This window comes from Macaca thibetana, chromosome 5 (assembly GCF_024542745.1).
Source record: "Macaca thibetana thibetana isolate TM-01 chromosome 5, ASM2454274v1, whole genome shotgun sequence".
In the NCBI taxonomy this organism is placed as follows: domain Eukaryota; kingdom Metazoa; phylum Chordata; class Mammalia; order Primates; family Cercopithecidae; genus Macaca; species Macaca thibetana.
The window spans coordinates 38568460-38594524 of NC_065582.1; the positions used below are offsets into that span (position 1 = coordinate 38568460).

Sequence of the window (26065 nt, forward strand, 5' to 3'; positions counted from 1 at the left end):
CCTGGATGACAGAGTAAGACTCCTTCTCAGAGAGAGAGAGAGAGAGAGAGAGAGAGAGAGACAGAGAGAGAGAGAGAGGAGAGAGAGAGAGGAGGGGAGGGGAGGAGAGAAGAGAAAAGAGAAGAGAAAAGAAGAGAAAGGAGAGGAAGGAGAGGAAAGGAAAGGAAGGGTTGGCAAGGTGGGATGCTTAAAATTGAGATTCTGGAAAGGGTGCAGCTATTGGTGATAACAAGGTCAGGAAGACAATGGAAGTAGTGCCTAAGGTCTGGTGAAAGATCATTTAATCCTAAAGGCAGGTTATGATGAAAAGGCAGTGAATGGAGGAGGCATAGGCGAGGGCTTCTCAGGAGTGTTCTGGGGTCTGTGCCCTCCCTCCCACCAGAGCCCCTGAAACTTGAGACTGGAATGGATCCATCGGCGAACAGTCTTTGTTGACTGATCCTCAACCAACAATGTATCCAGCTAAACTGTGCTCCTTTTTGGGCCACAGGTTTCCATTTGATTCACGAAACCGTGCTGGGAGACCTTGTGTTAGGAATTGTGTACTGACAACCAAAGCAGAATGCTCTTTCTCTCCAGCAGACTGATGGAAAGAAATCTGAGAATTAATAACTGTTATTAAAATATTAATAGATCTGACTCCCTCTTCTTCTAGTGCCTGCTGGGCATAATATTTGGTTGGGTTTTTTCTTTACAATTACTAAAAAAATTTCAACAGCAGAGAAATGTATAAGGTAAAATATACTTACTTACCATCTCCACTTCTAGCACTCATAGGTTGTTTGTGAGCATCATTCCAGATCGATCTCTCTCTCTCTCTCTCTCTCACTTTCTTTTTCTTCTCTTGCTGCCTAGATCCATATATATTTGTGTGGGGTCCATATACACATGTCTGTGTATACACACACATATATATAAGTAAAATATGTATTTTCATCACAGGAAAACATGTGAATATTCTATATATCATTCTACATGCAACTTAACTTTTTTCAAAGTCCTTCCATGCTAGTATGTACCGACCTGATTACTGTTCTTTAAAATAGTTGCATAACATTCCACATACGGAAGTAACCTAACATTAAAATCATGCCTGTGTTGATGGACACTTATTTTTCTTTATTTTTTTGCTATTATAAATTATGCTGCAGTATATATATTCTTTACCCCTCTTTTTGAGTACTTGTGCAATTGCTTTGACAAGAATTGCTTTGACGTGGAAGTATTAAAGAAAAGACAATGTGCATTTAAAAATCTGACCTCTATTGCCACATTATCCTCCAAACAGCTGGCATCTGTTCACATTGATGGAGAACATCCCTTTTCCCATGTGCTCATTCACACTGATTATCTCTTCCCCCAACCCCTACATTTTGGCCAATTTGATGGGACCATCAGGAGAAAATATTTTCACCAGAGCATACGGCACCAATTTGGGAAGAATAACTGAAATTCAGGAATTAGAAAATAGGAATATATTTTATTCTTTTTTATATAGAGGATTGAATATTAATATTTCTCCAAAATTTAATTTAAGACTTGACTTGAGTAGATCTGGCCTTAACTAATTTCTTAAAGAGGAAAGTGATCAGGGGAAGAGATGGAGAGTAATGAAAGTCATCAAAGCATTAAAAAAGGTCAGATCTGATTTCTGTTCCTTTGTTCCTGAAAATTTTGTTTCTAAATCTTTTTTTTTTTTTTTTTGCAGGAAGTTTACAAAATTTGCAAATTTTGTGCTAAACCCTTATGAGGTATTGATTTCAGATTTCATATGAGTTTAATTCTAAGTTTATAGTGATTAAGTTGGAAAGAAGTGTTTTTTTTTTTTTTTTTTTTTTTTTTTGAGACGGAGTCTCGCTCTGTCGCCCAGGCTGGAGTGCAGTGGCGCAATCTCGGCTCACTGCAAGCTCCTCCTCCCGGGTGCACGCCATTCTCCTGCCTCAGCCTCCCGAGTAGCTGGGACTACAGGCGCCCGCCCCTGCGCCCGGCTAATTTTTTCTATTTTTAGTAGAGACGGGGTTTCACCATGGTCTCGATCTCCTGACCTTGTGATCCGCCTACCTCTCCCAAAGTGCTGGGATTACAGGCGTGAGCCACCACGCCCGGCCGGAAAGAAGTTTTATGTCAATATTCAGATTTTTGGGATCCTTAAACTTTAACCTATTTTGGAAAGAAGGACCTGTAATAGTATATGTTTAATATATAATAGTACAGATTTAGAGTTAATAGCATTTTTCATTTGCTCGTGCTTATTCTATACAGAATCTTTTATTTATGATCTCCATCCAATTAAAATTCACATTTCTTATTGGTCACTTGATAACTTTCTAATACTTCTTTCACAGAAACATTTGAAAACAAGTCTTAAGTATGAAATTAGAAGAGCCAATTATAATTCTTTTATTTAACTAAGAAAATATTTTTAAATATTGTGACTTTTATAGATGTAATCAATATATACCTAACATGAAGTGTATGGACAGACTCTGAATACCTGTGAGAGTATATGTGTGTTTTGAATACCTTTATTGTGAATTTATACTTGTCAGCACAATAATTACATACCCTTGAGTGTTTGATAGTTGGGCATTCATGTAAGTACACATCTGTTTAAATCTCAAAACAATCTTGCAATATGCACTTAAATGTTTTTGAGGCTCACTTTATGTCTTTGAGTAGAAGATGATAGAAAAGTAACAGATGGCCAACAAGGATATTGAGTTGACAAGAGAAGAACTTAGTTACTTTAGTTCCTGAATTTAAAAAAATTTAATCAGTGTAAATTCACTTTAAAGAAATCTTGGGAGTATGTTTCCATTGAAGTGTGCTGTTTGCATTTTGTTTTGTTTTGTTTTGTTTTTACAAGGGGATGCCAGGCAGGGAGGAGGGAAAGAAAGAGGCAAGAGGAAGAATAGGGACACCTATCTAGTGGTTGGTGGACCTGAAATTTGAACCCATGTCAATGGCTTCAAAGTCCATGTTCCTTCCACCTCTCCAAGAGTTTGCTTTCTGTTGACCTTTATCAGTGGAAGAATTTCTCAATGCTGAGAGCAATTTTTTCCAATACTTTTAGATCTAAAAATGCTACTGATTGGATTATTCATGTTTGAACATGTAAAAATATTTTCTTGTTAAATTAAGTTTAATCTTATACTTAAAGTTCCCTGTTTTATGGAGAGAACTTTGAAGCAAGAATCAGAAATCAAATGACCCTAATGCTTCCTAATTAGAGAAATCTCTGTTCAGTGCAAACTAAAAATATATTGGCTGGTGTTCTAATCAGCTGTGCTTAATTCTAAGCCCTAAATTCTGAACACTATGGGTAAAACACTTTGTTCATTTCAGAAATAGCTAGACTTTTCCTAAACTCTCATTAGGAAAAATAGAAGAAATTAAGAAAATAAAGCCGGGCACGGTGGCTTACACTTGTAATCCCAGCTTCTCAGGAGGTTGAGGCAGGAGGGTTGCTTGGGGCCAGGAATTCAAGACTAATCTGGGCAACATAGCAAGACCCCATCTCTAAAAACAACAAAAAAGAAAAAGTAAAACATTTAAAAAATATCTTATACTTTGAAAATATGGTCAACATGAAGTAAAGAAAAATGGCAATTTCATCTGTAGGCAGGGTGGTTGTTGTGATCATATTTTGGTATTTGCTTCCTGTTACTTGCTGCCAATGGAGCTGTAAGGAATATGTGTTTATGGAAGTCTCAGCACTGATCATAGGAAAATGAAAACAGTCATATACTGTTTGTTTTTTCCCTAAGTACCAGGTAGCTTTAATGAGCTATAAGAAAATTGTACTATTTGCGCAGAGTACCACATTCAATTCTTAAAGTTAAATATTTTTTATGTAGTATAGTCACATTATATACAATACATCCAAGATTTGCCTCCACTATCTTATTTAATCCACATAAAATAAACACGTCTGTTTATATACATTAAAGTTATAGAGCTGAACTATTAAAATGGAGGAGCTGGTGATGGCAGCGGGGAATTGACTGCAATTAGGTACAAGCGATCTTTCTAGGGTGATGGGAATGTTCTAAAATGATCTCATGATGATTGCACAACTCTGTAAATTTACTAAAAATTATCCAATTGTATACTTCAAGCAGGTAAATTTTATGGAATATAAACTATATCTCAATAAATCTGTTTAATTTTTTAAATAAATAGAAAATATGACTGTATCTGACTCCAGAACTCTTAGAAAATCTGAAAGAACAGTTATTGTTGATGTAACAAAGAAGTTGTCATAGAGCTACCCTCTTTTCCCTGTCCTTCAGAGTTTGCAAAGAAATTCTACCAAACTTTTACGAAATAGATTATTCTAATGCTATTTTAAACTGTCCTAGAACATAGAAAATGAAGGAAGGCCTCCTGTTCGTTCCTTTTTATGAAGGCGAAATAACGTTGATATTGAAACATGGAAAATACGTTTCTCCTAAAAGAAGACCAGAGACCAATTTTGTGTGTGAATATTGAAACAAAAATCTGTGAGAGAAAAATTATAAACATTTTATCATTTTATAGAATTCAGGATCACATTTGAAAAATAATACACAAAAGAAAAGTAAGAAAAGTAATACACAAAGCAGCAATATGGTGTAATGCTAAAGAGTTTCAGCTCTGGAGCTGGACTGCTGGTTTGGAATCCCAGCACCATCACTTCCTAGCTCCATGACCTTGGGCAAGTTTAAACATGGATCAGTCCTACATAAATCTTGTGCTGTTCAGTATTAACTGAAGGTCCTATAGGGGCCGAAAAGGAATTATTTGTATCAGCAATGTCATTACTTCTTTACTTATGATAAGCAGAATAAATAAAACAATGAACCCATCCATTATAGGGCATAAGATATTCAGTGTTCATTTTTCCCTTCTTTCTTTTCTCATCAATAAAATGGGAACTCTAAGTAAGAGAATGTACTTCATAGGGCTCTTGAGAAGGCCAAGTGAGTAAAGAAGTTAGGTAAGTGCCTGACACTTAATGTCAAATATGATAATAACTGTATAGTATATTTAGGTTTACCTTTTCAGATTCAAATTTTATGTGGTGTTAGGGTATTTGCCTTTTGTAACTTTAGCTATTTAATCTGATGGAGAATTTTTCCTGAAAACGTAAATTGAAAAATAACGTACCAAAACAAATGCCACTGGGGAAAACTTTATATTTCAGCCTTACTTTTTTTTTTTGTATGTCTTCAATGGGGTTATAAAGTCATATGTCTTTCCAATCTTACTTATTTTTCCCACTCCAGTTAACTTCATCCCAATCTTTAAACTCTTTGGGAAGTGAGAATGGGTCAAGTCCCAGTGAAAGATTCATAAACCCGGGCCGGGTGCGGTGGCTCATGCCTGTAAATCTCAGCAGTTTGGGAGGCCGAGGCAGGCGGTCACTTGAGTTCAGGAGTTCGAGACAGCCTGGCCAACATGATGAAACCTTGTCTCTACTGAAAATACAAAATTAGCTGGGCATGTTGGCGCACGCCTGTAATCCCAGCTACTCGGGAGGCTGGGGCAGGAGAATCACTTGAACCTGGGAGGCGGAGGTTGCAGTGAGCCAGGATCGTGCTACTGCACTCCAGCCTGGTGACAGAGTGAGACTCCATCTCAAAAAGAAGAAAGAAAAAAAGAAAAAACTTGTAAGACCACACTGGACCAATGCAAAGCCATCCAATAAATTTGAGTTTAGATGACTTTTCAGCTACAGTAAACCAGGAATGTTTATGATCTTTTACAGGGAACAGGTGTAAGGAATATCGAGAAGCTCTGGGCACAGTTGCTATTAAAGTCTGGAAAGTAGAAAGGACCCATCTCTATCCGGGCTTCACGCTGCTAAGGGAGGAGTACCTTTTCCTTAATCAAGCATTGATGTGTAAATCTTGCCAAACAGTGTCTCCTCACTTTTTCCCCTAAAAAAAAAAAAAATTAACAGGGAACTGAGTCAGGGAACTGAGTAGTTAGTTATACTACTTAATTAAGACTTGAACAAAATATTAATATATTAGTGATTTTTAAAGGCTTTAACTAAGAAAGGTCAGTAGTGATAAAACTCCTAAGCAACTTAATTATTATTATTATTGCTATTATTATTATTATTGAGACCAAGTTTTGCTCTGTTGCCCAGGCTGGAGTGTAGTGGTGTGATCTCAGCTCACTGCAGCCTCCACCTCCCAGGTTCAAATGATTCTCCTGTCTCAGTCTCCCGAATAGCTGGGACTACAGGTGTGTGCCACCACGCCCGGCTAATTTTTTTTGTATTAGTAGAGACGAGATTTCACTGTGTTAGCCAGGATGGTCTCTTATCTCCTGACCTCGCGTTCCGCCCACCTCGGCCTCCCAAACTGCTGGGATTATAGGCCTGAGCCACTGCACTCAATTATTTTTATATATATTTGAATTCTCTACAATGGAGAAATATTTTTACCTGTCATTTTTGCTATGGCTATGTTTTAGAGACAGCTACACCCAGTGACACTTGGTTAACATTTCAATTCAATATTGGAAACATGTTTTATGTACAGATGAACTGTTTTAAATAGTTGGCACGATTAAAGGACTACCACACTTCCGAGGTACATTGGCACCTCAGGCAGTCTCAGAATGTACATTTCACTTGACTGTTCTGTGTGGTCTCTCACTATAACATGGTTTGGTCGGGCCCCATAAAAATAGACCTGGATTTACATTTAAATCTCAGTTTGAATAATCTTTATTGTTTGTTTTTATTTACAAGATAATTCTGAGAAAAAGTCATTCTTTTGTGATCCTCAGATGTAAGAAGAAACAACTTAGAAGCAAGTATTAGAATCTTCCTTTGCTGACTTTGTTGCAGATTCTCTTTTCCTTGGGTTAAATTGAACGTTAAGCTTTCCTTCTATGCCCTATCAACGTTGGAACAATTTCTCTAAAATCTAAAGGCTTGTTCTCCAGACTCATGTACTAAGATATCTTTGAACCAAAACAAAACAAAAAACCCTTAAGCAGGGTTGGGTTTTTTTGGTGTATTTTTGTTGTTGTTGTTGTTATTGTTGTTTGAGATGTAGGAAGATTCTGTGGTATTACAGTAAGATGTCTGTGTCTTGTTTACTATAGACCCTTAAGGGTCAAATAAACTTTTATTCCCTAGTTATTAAATTCAGAGGCTAATAGCCAGCTGTTTTATCAAGTCACAGAAATAACTCAGCCTCCCTTCCAATCAACACCTGATAATGCTTTGAACAAATGTACGTAAGGCTTTGGAAATTCCACAGTGAGTCTTCAAGATCCACGGAATTTTTTACTCTTTGAAGAAGGTATGATATTTGGAGATGTCCTCCTTGTTCAGTTCTTGGTATAGCAAGAGTTTGAAAATCTCTGTTTATGTTTTGTCTCCTTTTTAGCTGCAATTCTCAAACTGCAGTATTCAGTCTTCTCTGAGCTTATATCAAAGAATAGCAGTTTTCCTCAATACTCAAGAAAAATAAGTAGTTTTTTTGGAATGTCCAGCTTTTATCCCAACAATTGTAATGCTTTGACTTAGGAAATAGCCCTGGAGACGTATGATACAGATCTAGTGTCTCATGGTCTGTTTCAGTTTTCAAAATAATAACACTAATAATTAGTCATTTGTGTTATGAAGGACCTTCATACCCATTATCTTGCTTAATCTCTGGTCCATATAGGACTTAATTTCTGCTACTTGGCAACATAATATAAATACTTAAAACAGTTAAGAGTTTCCATATTGTCAGTGGCATCCTGACATGTAAGAGACAGGGATCACTTACATTCACTCTCATTTTGTTTTGAGGGCCCATGTCAACAACTTATACAATTTCACTCCCACGTCTTAACGGTATTTACAGAGGGAAATAGAAAGCAAGTGACATTTCTTTTTCTACTTTATCATATAAAAGCTTAAATTTTCATTTGTTGTTTATTATACTTTTTATTGCTCATAACAGAGTACTCTCAACTTAGATATTAAATGATTTTTCTTACAAATATTTGGACACAGATTACTTAGGAAGTATACAGATTCTTTATCCGCTCCAAGCTGATTAGCATCATAAAGATTGAGGACAGATAGCCAGGGATAGGTCTTTCTTTCTTATTGTGCTATTTGTTTCTAGGGAAATGGAAGACAAGTTTGGGAATGTTCTCTTCCCTGTAAATCTTTTTGCAATTTTTCTAATAGAATTACCTGATAGAATTATCAGTGCACCTGTCACCTGGAGTTGTTATTGGGAAATTTCTTCTGCATATTCTCTTTTCCCTCTTGATTCATACAGCTTGGTTGTACTATCAATGCCGAATCTGTGTTCAGCTTCCTATGTATATCTGGGAGATTTTCTTACAGGTTTTTATTGAAAGATCATTTATCTTTTTTATTTCCCATGTATCATATTTAGAGGCTTAGAATCTTATATCCCTCATTAAATATAACCCCCTTTATTATCAAAGCTCTCATAACCAGACGCTTTATGTCTTAGAATATTATCATTAATTTCCTAATCAACTGTCACCCAAGGGTATAAAGAATTATATAAAATCATATAAAAGCTATGCTTCTAAATATACTTTCTCCTTTTCATTCCATTTCAGTTTTTCCTTTTTATAAGCAAAACTCCTACTTATTAATAAAAATGTGATGTTTTTACTTTCTTTCACTATCTGTTTTTAAAGATATGTCAGGAATGTGCTGCCTGAAAAGGCATTTGGATCATGGGATTGCAGTCAGGCTGAGTGGGGTTCCAGTCCCAGATCTGCCCTTTGCTGGTTTTGTGACTCTGGGCATGTTATTTATCCCCTATTTTGTGACTCTGGGCATGTTATTTAGAATGTGGAAACTTCAGTTTCCACATTCTAAAATAGGACTAATTGTAGGACAGTGAGGATTAGAGTTGATGCACATGGCCCACAGAATGGAAGTCAATAAACACAGGCCTAATTATTAGCATTACTTTTCAGGTTGGCATAGATCTTGTTGGCCAAGCCAATGTATGAAATTTGTAAGTCATTTTCATAAAGAACCAGAAATCCACTTCTAGAATGTTGTTAACTGAAAATACAAACTTTTTTTTTGTTTTGAGACAGGGTCTCACTCTGTTGCCCAGGCTGGAGTGCAGTGGTACGTTCCACTGGAGACTTGACCTTCCAAGCTCAAGCAGTTCTCCTGGCTCCCTCTTGAGTTGCTGAGACTGCAGGCATGCACCACCATGCCTGCCAAATTTTTTATTTTTTGTAGAGACAGGTTCTCACTTGTTGTCCAGGCTGGTCTCAAACTCCTGGGCTCAAGCAGTCCTCACACCACAGCCTCCCAAAATGCTAGGATTACAGGCATGAGCCACCAACACTGGCCGAAATGTGAACTTTAAATTTTTAATATCATATCAAATTGTATCCATTGAAAATATATTTAAGAGTTCTAATTCATATAGTTGTATACTTCTATAAGTATTAAAATGAACAGTTCAACCATTCACTCATTTAATCAGGCTTATTCTTTTTTTGGTAACAGCTTTATTAGATATAATTCATATACCATAGAATTCATCCATTTAAAGTGTACAATTTAGCTGGGCACAGTGGCTTACACCTGTAATCCTAACACTTTGGGAGGCCAAGCTGGGCAGATCACTTGAGCCCAGGAGTTCAAGACCAGCCTGGGCAACATAGTCCCTGTCTTAAATAAATTAAATAAATAAATAAATAAATAAATAAATAAATAAATAAAGTGGTTTTTAGTGTATTCACAGAGTTGTGCACTCATCACCATAATCAATTTTAGAACATTTTCATAATCCATGAAGAAACCTGAATGTTTGAGCCTTCACTCCTTATGCCCTTCAACTCTAGACAACCACTAATTTATAATACTTTCTGTCTTTATAAATAGACCTATTTATTCTACACATTTCATATAAATGGAATTATATAACATGTGGTCTCTTGTGACTAGCTTGCTTACTTATTTATTTATTTACTTATTTATTTATAGAGATAGGGTCTCGCTTTATAACCCAGGCTGGAGTGCAGTGGCACAATCATAGCTCACTGCGGCCCTGAATTCCTGGGCTCAAGGAATCCTTCCGCCTCAGCCTCCCGAGTAGCTGGGACTACAGGCATGTGCCACCACAGCTGGCTAGTTTTTTAATTTTTCTTTTTTGTAGAGATCGGGTCTCGCCACCTTACCCAGGCTGGTCTCAAACTCCTGGGCTAAGGCAATCCTCCCACCTCAGCCTCCCAAAGTGTTGGGATTACACCTGGCTGGTTTCTTTTACTTAATGTTTTCAAGGGTTATCCATGTGTGGCATGGACCAGTACTTTATTCCTTTTTCTTGCTAAATGACCTTCCATTGTATGGCTATACCACATTTTATCCATCACCAGTTGATGGATTTTGGAGTTGTTTCACTTTTTGGCTATTATAAATAATGCTATTATGAACATTTGTGTACAGGATTTTGTGTAGACATGTTTGTATTTCTCTTTGATATAAATCTGAGTAGAATTTATGAGTCATATAATAATTCCATGTTTAACCTTTTGACAATTGCTGGACTGTTTTCCAAAGCAACTGTACCATTTTACATTCCTACCAGGAGTGTATGAGGGTTCTGATTTATCTACATCTTTGCCAACACTTGTTATTAATATTATCTGCCTTTTTCATTATACCCATCCTAGTGGGTGTGAAGTGGCATCTTACTGTGTATTCTTAGTAACTTCTTAAAATTAAATATATACAAATTATATTGCTCATGCTTTGGTGACAACTGGTCAACGGTGAGAATGACTGAGAAATTAAGCCTCATCTGCAGAATCTTCTGCTTATGAAACATGTAGTGAAGAAAACCTCCCTTGACTTTGTTTTTTTTTTTTTTTTTAAGAGACATATTCTTCCTTTGTCACTCAGGCTGGAGTGCAGTAGTGCAATCATAGCTCACTGCAGCCTTGAATTCCTGGGCTTAAGGGATCCTCCTGCCTCAGCCTCCCAGGTAGCTGAGACTACAGGTTTATGCCACCATACCTGGCTAATATTTTAATTTTAATTTTTTGTAAAGACCAGATCTCGCCATCTTACCCAAGCTGGTCTCAAACTCCTGGATTCAAATGATCCTCCCACCTCAGCCTCCTGAGTAGCTGGGACGAGAGGCCCATACCATTGTGCCCAGCTAATAAAAAAAAATTTTTTTTTTGTAGCAATAGGGTCTCCCTATGTTGCCCAAGCTAGTCTTAAACTCCTAGCCTCAAGCAATCCTCCTGCCTCAGCTTCCCAAAGCACTGGGATCACAGGTGTGAACCATGGCACCTGGCCCAAGAGTTTTTTTCATAACAGAATTTTAGAGCATGTTCTAAAGATAAATCTCCTGGTCATTTATCCACTAAAGTCTCAGGGTAGCTTATTTCCTATTTATAACTTTTCAGCTGCCATACCTTTGAACATGTTACCCCCTCTATTAGCTCTATTATCTAATCTTATGCTGAATTAGCATTTCAGGAGAAGTGTAAAAGAATGAATGATATGGACCTCCTGAATCTATTTTTCTTGGCTCTTAATTTTTATGTCTTCTATCTCTGTGTTTTTGACTTGTGTTCTTTAAAATTCTGTCAACGTATTTTTTAGATTACATTTATCTATATCTAGTCCACAGAAGGGAATCCTTCGTGTAGCTTCCTATGCTTCCTTGTCATGATTGCATTGCTTCCCACCCCTCCCAAAATAGTACATTTTTCATTACATGAATATTATGTTTTTAGTAATTCTGCAATTCTGAAGTAGCACTTCAAAATGAGTTCTTTCCAAATAAAAAATTTTTGAAGCCTTGTGGTAAGCACAGTATTTCTTCTCTATGAATTAATAACATCCACCCCTAAAAGAAACAAAAACAAACAACACAGAGGCTTTTTAGCTCAGCTGATCTCCAGCTTGCAGAGGTGTGGAGAGGACTCATACCAGTATCTTCAACAGCAGACACTTATGTTGTACCTATTTTGTGTAAGGTGCTCTGCCATCCATTTCAAGGGATATAAAGGCTCTGACTTAAAGAACCTTATCTTAGTAGAAGCAATAAGCCATTAGGAGGATTATAATGTGAGTCAAAATGTGGTAAGTGCCCATAGGTGCTAAGCACTGAATATATAGATGCCAAGGTGGAGGGCATTATTTCTGCCTGTGGAAGATCAAATAAGGCTTCAAAGTAAAGGTGACAGATGTCTCCAGGTGTCTCTTCTCACTCAAGAATTCTGTGAATCTTTAGAACTGTGAAAAATCAGAATTGAACACTTACTTTAGAAGCATTCTACACAGTGAATAATAGAATGAAACAATTGGACATTCTCCTTGTTTGTATTTCTGTATCATTTTGAAAGTGTTGTATGGATGGAAGTTAATGAAGTGGAGAGGAATGACAGGAGTGGGCTTGAATTTGCAACAGATGTTGTATTGCACAGAGAATATATTCCCTATCCTCAGGTAGTTTGTCAAGGCCTGGCTGTGGCTTTACCTCTTCTTGATTAAAAGAAAAAGATTATTTTTTTTTATCCCTCTAGATTAGAGACCAAGACTGCCCCACTGTGGATAAAAATCTTAGTTTGAAGACACAGGTCAGAAGAATCCTCATCCAAGTAGCAAAGGTTGCCAGAGCTGAGTGTTCTTATACCAGAGGGAGGTGCCTGGTCTTTGGAGCCCGTGAAGGAGTCTCTTGGTTACAGCAGTTTCTGATATTTGTTCATTTTGCAAGGTCAGCTACACGAAGGTATAACTTTATGTTATGAGCTCTGTGGCACAAACAAAACTAATGGAAGAAAAGACAGTAAAAAGTGGGACTTTTGCCCTTTAAAGAAAATAAAATCTTTATTTTTACCCTTAACAGCTGAAAACCAATGTACAGAGATGGTATTCATCCTTTGGCACCTGAAATAATACTTTTAATTTTTGTTTTCTGTATTATTGTCTAAGGATTCCATACTACTATGAAATATCAGAGATTCTGGTAATTTCATAAATAGATAAAAAATTTACATTTAATCTATCCAGTTCCTTGCTTTATGCCACTCATTCATCCTATTCAGAAAATTCATTTGGGGACTCTTAAGTCTTAAAAAGTGACAGTGAGGACTAAAACCCACATGAGGAACTAGGAATGAGGGAAGACATTAGGGAGAATGGAAGGGATGGTGATCTCTGGTCGGCACAGTTTATCTGTCTGCCTTTTAGCTCTCTTTCTCCCTCTTCTGCTTACTTTTAGGGCTTATTTATTACTTCTGCCGGAGGCTACAGTGGGAAAATGAGAATCAGATTTATTAATTTTCGTAATAGCCCCTGGTTCAGAAGGGCTGGGAAGGGAAAGAAGAGAAGGAAAAATAGGCTGAATCATTGAATAAGGGAAGGTTTAAAAATTACTTTTAGTACATTGCTGTCCTCCTGACCAGTAATAAGAAAGAAAAATCCTACAGATTAAGAAATCCCTATTAGACAAAGGAAAATTACCCTTTTAGGTAATTCTCCCCACAATATTATGAACTTGCTAAATATTCTGTATTCCTGATACTATCATCATAATAGCAGATGTTTATTGAGCACTTATTCATAGCAAATATACTACCCTTTATATAACTTTATTCATTTAATCCTCATTCAGTTTGATGAGATGGGTATTACTATTATTCCCCCTTTTACAGATGTGGACCCTGAAGCTTAGAGACGTCAGTTTGTTGAGGTCCTTCAGGTAATAAATAAGTAGTGAAGCAAGAACTCAAAACAAGGCCTGTCTGATGTAGAGTTCCTGCTTTTAACATCTACGTAGATTGTCATACTGAAATATTTATTGATTTTCCACTGCAGGCACACCCCAGTAGTAGATACCTGGAGATGGTAAGCAATTGGTGCTGACCTTCTTTGTGAAACCTGTAATTCTGAGATGTGCAAATTAACCTAAGCAATGCAAAATCAAAGATATGTAAGTGATAGAATTAAAGAAAATGTATAATTAATATAATCTTAAAAGATCTTAAAAGGTTTGTGACCTGATTGCCTGATTGGATTGGAGGGGAGACTGATTTATCTTTGCTTCCCACTCCCTTTGGCACTTGGAGCCTGTACCTGACCCTATAGCAGTTGGAGTTCAATTCATTTGAGAAGTGGTAGCTGTGGGTCAGGCCTGGTGCTGGACATGGAGATGACTAAGACTAAGCTCTGTATAAGGGACTTTGGTTTCCTGGGAGAGCGGATGGTGATAATGAGATAATATTGTCTATGCTTAGGTACCAGATACTAAGTCTGATCCAAACTGATTTTGTAAGAAATTTTTTTTTTTTTTTTTTTTTTTTTTTTTTATTTAGACAGTGTCTTGCTCTTTCACCCAGGCTGGAGTGCAATGGCGTGATCTCAGCTCACTGCAACCTCCGCCTCCCAGGTTCAAGCAATTCTCATGCCTCAGCCTCCCAGGTAGCTGGGATTACAGACATGCACCACCACATTCAGCTAATTTTTGTATTTTTAGTAGAGACGGGGTTTCACCATGTTGGCCAGGCTAGGTCTTGAACTCCTGGCCTCATGTGATTCACCTCCCAACCTCCCAAAGTGCTGGGATTACAGGTGCAAGGCACCGCACCCAGCCTGTAAGAAATGTTTTATCCTCAGATTAGTTAGGGGAATGTGTTAAACAAAGTTAAATAAATTTTTTTAATTGCAGGATTTTGAGAGGTTATTGTAATGTGAGAAACACTGAAAGCAATCTGTTATTAGGTCACTTTTTCAGATTGCCTTTCTTATAGCATATCTTTTTCCAGGTTAAATTTATGATCCTTATTAAAAACCCACAGAAAACCAAATACCACATGTTCTCACTTAAAAGTGACAGCTAATCATTGAGTACACTTGGACACAAAGAAGGAACAATGGACACTAGGGCCTACTTGAGGGTGGAGGGTGGGAGGAAGGGGAGGATTGAAAAACGACCTGTTGGGTGCTGTGCTCATTACCTGGGTGACAAAATAATCTGTACACCAAATCCCTTTGACGCATGTAACAAACCTGCGCATGTACCCCTGAACCTAAAATAAAAGTTGGCCGGGGGTGGTGACTCATGCCTGTAATCTCAGCAGTTTGGGAGGCTGAGGTAGGAGGATCACTTGAGCCCAGGAGTTCGAGACCAGCCTGGGCAACAAAGTAAGATTCCATGTCTACAGGAAAAAAAGTTTTTTTAATTACCCGGGTATGGTGGCACACACCTGTAGTCCCAGCTACTGGGGAGGCTGAGGTGGGATCTCCGGAGCCCAGGAGGTCGAGGCTGCAGTGAGCCAAGATTGCACCACTGCACTCCAGCCTGAGTGACAGAGTGAGCCCCTGTCTCAAAAAAAAAAAAAACTTGGAAAGAAAACAAAAACCAAAAAACAGAAAGAAAAACCCTTAGGAATGGCCCAATATTTTGAATTTGATAGAGAACTAAAAGGTCCTTTTATCCCTCCTTAAATCACAAATTTTGCCTTACTGAAAAATATTTTATAACAAAAAGAGGTATGAAAGTAACAAAAAGAGGTAAGAAAGTAAGGCAAGGGAATCATTAAGGAGCTTGAGGAGGGAGCAGCAGGAAGGGTTGATGACCCCCTGTCTCTAAGCCAGCTTCCCTTGCTGCTCCCCTCCCTGCCTTCCCAGGACCCAGGTGACACTGATTAAATGTTCATTTTCCTAAAGTCTCTACCAAATTCACCCTGGGGTAAAAAGGGGCAATACAGATGGTGGCTTTGATTTTTCATCTCTGAAACAACTAACATAAGAACCCCAAATCATTAAAAGCCTGATTCAATAGTCAGTTGAATTCAACAATCAAAATGATTCATTTGAACCATTTCGAAGAAGAACTATTAAAAAGAATTAGCAGCCTGTCACCAAATAGCTGGTTTCTCTTCCAGTTCAAATGTGCCGTAGTGTTTTCCTGTTCGTTTTTTGTTTTGGCGAGGACTATGTTCAGCAGAAGAATAGACCAAATGTGAATTGTTTTAGGATAAAGTTGACACTAAAATCACTATTGTATTTCTAAAAAGTCAAAAATGTATGGTAATTCTTAAGAAGACACATCATTTGCAGCAATATTGGATATATCCATGAACCAACTATAGCATAAAGGATGCAGGGCAGAAAAGGAAATGGGAGGGCATTGGATAGTACCATTATGAACAAACATTTACAGAGTACTGACTGTGAAGCAGAGTCTAACACAGAGACCCTGCCTACATCAGACACTGCTTAGATAAAGGGGACAGACACATGCCCAAAACCTTAAACAGCAGTGCACACTATCATGCTTAGTGTGAAGTGAGTGCTATAGACGGACAGTCTGAGAGTTCAGATAGGGTGTGGTTAGGCAGAATGATGCTATCCCCCGCCCCACAAAGATGTCCACATCGTAATCCCTGGAACCTGCAAATGTGTCACATTTCATGGCAAAGGAGTATTAAGGTTGTGAATCAACTTGATATAGGGAGATTATTCTGGATTATCCTGGTGTACTCAGTGTCATCATAAGAGTCCTTTAAAGTAGAAGAGGGAGGTAGATGAGGAAACCAGAGTCATAAAGAGATTTTTTTTTTTTTTTTTTTTTTTTTTTTTTTTTTTTTGAGACGGAGTCTCACTCTGTCGCCCAGGCTGGAGTGCAGTGGCCGGATCTCAGCTCACTGCAAGCTCCGCCTCCCGGGTTCACACCATTCTCCTGCCTCAGCCTCCCTAGTAGCTGGGACTACATTAGCTAGGACTACAGGCGCCCGCCACCTCGCCCGGCTAGTTTTTTTCTGTTTTTTTTTTGTTTTGTTTTTTTTGTTTTTTTTAGTAGAGACGGGGTTTCACCGTGTTAGCCAGGATGGTCTTGATCTCCTGACCTCGTGATCCACCCGTCTCGGCCTCCCAAAGTGCTGGAATTAGCTTGAGCCACTGCGCCCAGCCGAGTCATAAAGAGATTTTTTAATGCTACACTATTGGAGGAAAGGACAACAAGCCAAGGAATGCAAGTGACCTCAGGAAACTGTGAAAGGCAAGGAAATGGATTCTCTCCCAGAGCATCCAAAGGGATTATAGCCTAGCAAACACCTTAATGCAGTGATCCCCAACCTTTTTGGCACCAGGGGCTGGTCTCATGGAAGACAATTTTTCCATGGACCAGGTGCAGAGGGCTGGTTTCAGGATCATTCCAGCATATTACATTTATTGTGTACTTTATATTATTATCACATTGTAATATATAATGAAATAATTATACAACTCATCATAATGTAGAATCAGTGGGAGCCCTGAGCTGGTGGTCCCATCTGGGGGTGATGGGAGACAGTGACAGATCATCAGACATTAGATTCTCTTAAGGAGCATAAACCCTAGATCCCTCCCATGTGCAGTTCACAATAGGGTTCACTCTCCTGTGAGAATCTAATGTGGATGCTTATCTGACAGTAGGCGGAGCTCCAGCAGTAATTCTTGCTTGCTTCCTGCCCTGCGGCCCAGTTCCTAACGGGCCATGGACTGGTACTAGTCCATGGCAGAGGGGTTGAGGACCCCCACATTAATGGGTCTAGTGATACTCATTTTGACTTCTGGCCTCTAGAACTTTAAGATAATACATTTTTGTTATCTTAAGCTGCTAAATTTGTGGTAATTTGGTACAGCAGCAATAAGAAATGAATACAAGAAATGAAGAGAGAGAGGAATCAGGGGCAGCTTCATGGAGAAGGTGGTTCTTGAGCCATGCATTAAAGATACTAAGAGTGGTACTCACAGAATGAGAGTCCTAGAATTGATAGTCTAGATATTGAGCTAAACCTGTCATACCCTTTAATTCATTTATCCTCATAAAAGCTCCATAAGGAGAGTATTTTCCCATTTTGTAGATGAGAAAACTGAGGCTTAAGGAGGTTAAGTAACTTGTACAGTCACTATGATGCAGTATCATTTGCTACAACTAGTTAATAGCTGGCCTTTTAACAACATGATGGCAGCTGACGTTTGTGGTATGCTTAAGTGTACAGACAGGGTGCTAAGAATGTCACTGGCATTATCTCATTTAATCCTCTCAAGATCTAAGTGATTTATACTTTTTCTGAGGCCTAGATTTATTTGACCAGCAATATGATTGGGTTGAAGGGGAAGAAACTGGGGCCAGAAAATCCAGTCAGGACCTAAGAGTCCAGACAGTGCTGATGAGAACCTAAAATGAGGGTAAAAACAGTAGGGATGGGAAGGAGAAAACATTCCAGAGATAGTCTGCTTCTTTGTTGAAACATAAATTCTTTTTTTTTTTTTTTTTTTTAAGACAGAGTCTTGCTCCATCCCCTAGGCTGGAGTGCAGTGGCGTGACTTCAGCTCACTGCAACCTCCACCTCTGGGGTTCAAGCGATTCTCCTGCCTCAGCCACCTAAGCAGCTGGGATTACAGATGTGCACCACCATGTCCAGCAAATTTTTGTAGTTTTAGTAGAGACAGGGTTTCGCCATGTTGGCCAGGCTGGTCTTGAACTTCTGACCTCAAGTGATCTGCCCACCTCAGCCTCCCAAAGTGCTGGGATTACAGGCATGAGCCACCACACCCAGCCAAGACATAAATTCTTGTTTGAAAAAACTTCCTTTCCATCTCCAATCAATTCTTCCCTTCCTGGGTGATTAGGTTACTGCATTTTAATGAATTGTAATGAATTTAGGCACCTTAATTAATGAATGGTGTCAGCACTGATAGTGCTGTAGACCAGACTTTCCCATTTATCCATAGAAGTGTGGGCAGCAGCAGCCATGTAAACTTCTCTGTCACATGTCTTATTTCTCCCCTGCAGTGGTAACTGACAGAGACCCTCTTTAATTTCTTAGCTTTTTTAACCAAGAGAGTAGGAACTTTCTGACTTAAGTTCAACAATGTGTTAGTTCAGCAACAACAAATACATATTTATTGAAAAGCTCTCATTTAAAGAATAGGCCATCACTGTGGGAATCTCAAATATAAATAAAAATCAGTTTGGAGACACACCTAAACAAGGCTGTCAAATAGAAAGCAGAGGTGGATTCATATTAGTTGGTGTCAGTAACTTTGTAGAATGAGCACTGCCTTCTTTTCAAGTGTGTGTGTGTGTATATATATATATATATGCTTGAAGTATATACTTGAAATATATATTTTTATATGTATATATTTGCAGTTTTCTCTCTCTAAATATAAGAACCATTTAAAGTGTTTAGAAAAGTATTTGAAATTTTGATATCTGATAAGTAAAATCCCATCCATGTTCTATTTGTTTGGAATCAATTATGCAATCTTCTAAAGAATCACCAGAGTAAGATGTATGAACACTGGGTATCTTTTGTCTTATAATGGATGAATTCATTGTTTTATTTATTCTGCTTGTCATAAGTAAAGATGTAATGACATTGCTGCTGCAAATAATTCCTTTTCAGCCCCAAGGAGCCTTTAGTTAATTCTGAATGGCACAAAGGGTTTATGTAGGGTTCATCCATATTTTAAAAATGATATCTACTATATATACTCCCAAGCTGGAACTTAACAGTAATGCTTGGGAGTATGCTGCAGAATCACTTCATTGGTAATGCTCCTGCTAAAGATATTTTGATATGCCAAGATGAGATATAAGAGATTCACTTTGTTCGGGCACGGTGGCTCACACCTTTAATCCCAGCACTTTGGGAGGCCGAGATCATGAGATCAGGAGTTCAAGACCAGCCTGGCCAGTATGGTGAAACCCCGTCTCTACTAAAAATACAAAAATTAGCTGGGTGTGGTGGCATGCACTTGTAGTCCCAGGTGAGGCAGAAGAATCGCTTGAACCTGGAAGGCAGAGGTTGCAGTGAGCCGATTGCACTCCAGCCTGGGCGACAGTGTGAGACTCTGTCTCAATTAAAAAAAAAAAAAAAAAAAGATAGACTCACTTTAAACCACTTCTTACTCCATTGTGAGTATATCTGTGTATATTCATTCATATAGACTGAGCCTCCCCCCTAATTTCAAAGAATGATTTCAGGTCTTTCATTTCCAACTTAAGTTAGTAAAGTAAGTCCCTACCCAATGGGGTTTGATTTTTCTCTCCAGTTAAGTGATCAAAGCTAAATCATCAAAGCCTGAATGTCTTACAACAGATTCTAATAAGCTCCGAGTTGGCTATTCTTCTTAGTTTTAATCAAAGCAAAGATGGCATTTGCATTTTTGTCATTTCCATTTCAAAGTGTTGTTAGAGTCAGAATCACCCTGAATGGTTCCACATCAGTAGGATCTGCATAGCCGTACCCAAAAGCTGTCCCTGCCAGAACAGGGGCCCATTTCTGCATAAGTGGTATAACACCTAAATACATAAACATTGGAATCATGTGTCTAGATTACATGGAACCAAGTTGACATGAAAAGAAAACATGGATAATCTGGAGTTCTTACACAGAGTCCTTAACCCATGATAACATCCTACCACTCTCCTAACTGTTCTTCAGTCCCCTTGACAAACCATGGGTTCCCCCACTGCATCCCTCACATCTTCCCCACAGCATTTATACATATACAACCAACAGTCTTTGTGCCAGCTCTGCCTTGTTTTTTGTTTTTTTGGGTTTTTTTTGAGACAGAGTCTCACTCCGTCACCCAGGCTGGAATGCATTGGCGTGATTTTGGCTCGCTGCAAACTTTGTCTCCCGGGCTCAAGTGATCCTCCCACCTCAGCCCCCTGAGTAGCTGAGATTACAGGTGTGCATCACCATGCCCAGCTAATTTTTTTGTATTTTTCGTAGAAATGGGGTTTTGCCATGTTGGCCAGGCTGGTCCCAAACTCCTGACCTCAGGTGATCCACCCACCTCAGCCTCCCAAAGTGCTGGGATTACAGGTGTGAACCATGGCGCCCAGCCTCTGCCTTATTTTCTGTCTTTGTTCTACTTACAGAGTACTCTTCTATTCCTCAGTTAGCGTTGTTAACCATGAGGCATGGATGAGAGGGACAAGGAATACAAGAGGGGTGTGTGTGTGTGTGTGTGTGTGTGTGTGTGTGTGTGTGTGTGTGTGTATGTGTGTGTCTGTCATACATATCTACAAAACCATTACATGGTTACCCAGCCATGGTTACCCTCACACTGAGAATGTCATGCTGGTCTTTGAGTGACCTAAACCATCATGCTCTGCTGGGCGGGCCCCTGGAATAAATATATCATCCATAGCAAATGTGTAGCATTTGGCAAAATTTAGAGTTAAGGCATTTTATTTTTAATAACTCTTTTTTTCATAGAAATGGTGAGACTTTGGGCCAGAAAGTTATTCATATGATTTCTAAATATGCAGAAGTTCAGAAAAGCTTTAGAAATATTCTTCCCCAATTATTTGAAAATTGGAAACTCTAAAAAATTGGAAGGCTGAGCATGGTGGCCCATACCTGCAATCCCAACAATTTGGGAGGCCAAGGCAGGAGGATCGCTTGAGTCCTGAAGTTTGAGACTAGCCTGGGCAAAATAGGGAGACCCTGTCTCTACAAAAAAAAAATTAATTTGCTGGGCATGGTGGCATGTACCTGTAATCCTAACTACTTCAACTACTTGGGAGGCTGAGATAGGAGGATCACTTGAGCTCAGGAGCTCAAGGCTGCAGTGAGCCGTGATTGCACCACTGCACTCCAGCCTGGAGTACAGAGCGAAACCTTGTCTCAAAAAAAAAAAAAAAAAAAAAAAAAGAAAGAAAGAAAGAAAGAAAAGAAAAGAAAAAAGAAAAAATTCGGAGAATGTGCTGAAGAGTATTTGGTTTGAAAGAAAATCCATACACTTAAAGCACTCTATATAGCCAAATTAAATTTCCATGTTTGCTGTAGATCTGTTCTCATTCTTAAGGGGATTTTATCCAAATTTTTTGTTATTGTTGGCAAGAAAGCAGATTCTGAATCCACCCTCGTGATTTGTTTTGTTCAGTCTTGGCTTTTGGAACAAAATAATAACCACTTACTATTTTGCCAAAAATTTATTTCTGCTAATATATTTCTTGACAATTGCACAATAATCTTGACTGTCATGAAAATTACTTTGTTTAAAATGTAAGTATATGAAAAAGTATAAGTAGATAAGACACACAGATACGCAACACACACACACCATTATTTATATGTATTAAGCTAAAATATGGCTGTATGGCAAAATGTGAAATCAAAATATTTGTATACTTTGAGGGAAAAGATCAAGCCAAGAACATGTGTTTCAATTTGTTTTTCATTGTCAAGAGGTGAGGGATGGGAAATATTGTGAGTAATGGATAATTTACCCTTACCCTCAGATTATCAACTATATGAGTTCTTAGGAGTAACATTTTATAAGTACTGTGTATCTATATTTACACAGGAATGTAACACAGATAACACTAATAGTGAATTTGGGGGAAAATTTTTAAAATTTCCCCCAGCAGATAATCAAGTCTTTTCTTGAATTTTAATTACTGGTTCAATAGAGAAGTGCTATGAGAAGGCATTCGTATTTTCTTAGAGCAGAAAGTGTAAAAATGACTGTAGAATTTCCTGTTTTAACCAAGAATGAAGGAGAGCTGTGAGCCATTTGCTTCCTGAGTGGCCACATTCCAGCTGTGCAGACTGGTCATAGCACATCTGCCAATCAGAACAGGCCCTGGAGGGAAGCCCTTGGATACTGAGTCTTGTTTACATGCATCGTGACTCTGTTTCTCCCTTCCTCTTGTGTGTTGTACCACTAGGAAGATTAGTGGGGAAATTTGCTATTACATGCCTAAATAAACTATGAAGCTAGGATCACAGCCACAGCAAACGATGTTCTGGACAGAGTTTTAGCTCGACTTTAGCCACAGGTAAGAGTTGTTGCTTTGTTATATGAGGATAGCTAATCTGTATTCAGTTTCTGGCTTTACTTTGAGACATTATACTTCATTTTTGTAGCGAAGTTAGCAGGCTAAAAACTGGAGAAGAATGATTGAAAGAAATGACTTAAATGTGCCCTGCGTTACTATGACTTTAAAATCTTAATGCTCATCAAATGAAAAACATGATATTTTCATTTAAGGGAGGAGTAAAACCAAGTTAAATTAAAACAGAAAAGTTTTAAAAGCTGCAGTAATACTAAGTCACAGTGTAGAGAAATTGGAACCAGAAATGTGCTAACACTCTGTGTTTGGAAAGCATGATATCTAAGCAGACATGCTTTATTGTGGATCTTTTTACTTACTAGTCTTTCAGAGAACAGTGTTTTCGTGAGTACTAACTCTTTGGCTTTGACAAACATTTCTTTTTTATTATGAACTCATTCAGAAAGAATTGTTACATATGTTTAACTGTATAAATCCTATTCCTTTTCTTCCATATATCTTTCTAGAAGTTTTAGAGTATGTTTCATAATCCTCTTATTCTGTTCCACCAGCAATAAAATTAAGGAAAAACTAAAAGAATTCCTGTCTAATCTTTACGTTGCCATTAAATTCTATCTTGTTAGCATTAATTCAGAAGATACTATAGAAAACTGTATTTTGATAATATTCCATAGGATTTTTTCTTAAAGTCATTGCTTAGGATATGTTGTGGTTTGTATATTGTTTTACATTGTTTATTTTTGCATAACACTGTGGCCTTTTACTTCATTTATTTTTAAATCTTAAGCATATAGTGGAGGAAAAATTGTTATTCAGATTCAAAAAAGACAACCTGTGGGTTTTATGATTATTTCTCTTATATATGATAGTCTCAAGGTTGATTAATAGCATTTTACAGCAGTCTAGAGAGGCACTTTTGAAAAGTTCAAGCATCTGTACTCTTATTTCTTACCCTATAGCAGGGTTTCTTGACCTCTGCACTACTGACATTTTGGATGAGATAATTCTTTTGGTGAAAGGGACTGCCCTATGCATTGTAGGACCTTTAGCAACATTCCTGCTTTCTACCCATGAAGAGCTCCCTTCTTCCCAGTTGTGACAATCAAAAATTTTATATGGAGGGCACATTATATCTAATTACTGGAGAAACATTGAAATCCAACTTCTGAAACATTCTGGGTGATAGATAGTTAAGGGTGAAGCTGTATTGGTCTTAGTGTTTGCAGATGTTGTAGCTGACTGTTCATTTTTTCCCCCTCCCCATTCTGTTAGAAGCTTCTGCCAACCATGATTCATGGAATGATTTTTTTGAGCTGAGTAATCTGTGGCTTTGCAGTTTCCTTGCTTTCTTTCCTTAGCTAAATCTCTTCTAGTGTTAGCAAAGTATTTAGCACGGGAAAGATCTTTTAAAATGAAATAATACATGTAACGATACGTTTTCCAGGTAGATGATTTTAACAAACCATAAGCTTTTATGCCTGTCCTTCGTTGTGTCTTTTCCGCCTCTGTCAGGCGAACTGTAATGAAGAGCCTTATAGTTAGGAAGACACAACTGCCTTTGAACAGTCCTTTGTGAAATCTAATGGTATGGCAGCTGGTATTTAAAAACTTCTTTCCAGAGCTTTTAAAGAACATTTTCACATGTAACCATCTTCTTTCTCTACAGATCGCAACGAACGAAATAAACCAGAACACCGTTCCTCAAGGTATGAATTTACAGTATCTAATAATTCTGTATAAAGCTTCTTATTTGAAAAGTATTGTTGGGAGGCAATGTAAGTGTCCTCTTTAGAGTTACTGTCTATTGGAATCTTCTGTGGCATTCAGAGAAGCTTCATAAGGGAAATCTTGTTCGTTCTCTGAATAAAAATTTCATATAAAACTATTGACTACCTGGAAAACATGTTTTATTTTAAGAATTCCTATCAGTGACAGATATATTTTCATAAAAATTATTTTACTCTCATTTCTTTATTTTTGTGACTTATTTTCCTCCCCTCCCTGTAACCAGTATTTTTATAAGTGTGTATTGCTGTTTTCCTAATCATAAAATGAATATAGGCTCACTGTAGAAATTTAAAAGATATTTTAAAAATACAGAGCATGAAAAAAGCAGAACAAAACAAAACCCAGACTGCCTTCCATCAGCCAGCGATGGCTGGCTATTGCTAAAATTTTGGTACGTTTCTTTCTAGACTTTTAGATTATATGTGTGTATATATATTCAAATGGATTATTTTATATTTTTGTTAGGTATTTCAAGTGGCGGGGAAGGTTGTATCACTTAAGCTCTCAACCACACTGAGTGTATTTCACTAGAATTCTCTGACACTGAAGAGTACATTAAAAAATCCTTGTCAAAGTTAGAGATGAAATATTGTCTGACTTCTCATAGGCAGGACTGACAGGCTATATTTAATATTTTTAACCCAGTACTATGAAAGATTATAATTTTTCTAATATTTATTTCTTTTTATTCCACATTCCACCACCTTTTAAAAATATTTTATGTTGTGGGAATTGTTAATGTACTCATTGGGTTGACTGCTTTGGTAAACCAAATCCTCATTGACCTCAATCAATAAAAATATAAAATCTATAAACATTTCATTACTTAGAATAGCAATGCATTTTGCAGAAATTGTCAATCAAAATAAGTTAGTGAGACCTAATCTGAGAGAAGAATATAGCTGGATATTTAGAATATTGACTGATTTTTGTTTTCCAGGTACAATTTACATATGTTAAAATTCACTCTTTTTTGTGTATAATCTTATTAGTTTTGACAGGCATGTACAATTATGTATCTACCACCATAATCATTAAACAGTTCATAAGATTCTTTTATTTTAGATACCTAAAGAAAAATAGCAGCCAGGCATGGTGGTTCACACCTGTAATCACAGCTACTTGGGAGGCTGAGGCAGGAGGATCGCTTGAGCCCAGGAGCTCACAACTAGCCTGGGCAACATAGCAAAACACTGTCTCATCTCTGTTAAAAATAAAAATAAGGCAATGTTAGAGAAAGGACTTTGACAGCATGCTTAACTGTGAGTGACATAAAGTTGGAAGGGTAAAAAATACTTAGGATGGTAAAAACAGGATCCCTAAGAACTTTGACATTCTGAAGATTGGACTGAACTGAGCAATATGAATTTTAATAGGTGCAAATGCAAATCCTTAGAATGAAACACCAGTGGAACATAAAAAGATAAGGGAGATGTGACTTAGCAATA

The 26065-nt window shown here is 37.7% G+C and overlaps 1 protein-coding gene across 11 annotated transcripts in view; it reads left to right on the plus strand.

Annotated features, from left to right (window-relative positions):
• Positions 1-26065, plus strand: part of SH3D19 (SH3 domain containing 19) — a 198073-nt gene that overhangs the window by 71016 nt on the left and 100992 nt on the right. For 6 of the 11 annotated variants that reach the window (XM_050791154.1, XM_050791156.1, XM_050791153.1 and 3 more), the window contains exon 2: positions 24496-24535. In XM_050791154.1, the coding sequence (XP_050647111.1) occupies positions 24496-24535 (40 nt within the window). Of the gene's footprint in view, positions 1-21669; positions 22815-23593; positions 24274-24495; positions 24536-26065 lie in introns of those variants that run through there. The other 5 variants (XM_050791157.1, XM_050791161.1, XM_050791160.1 and 2 more) reach the window with 4 other exon arrangements.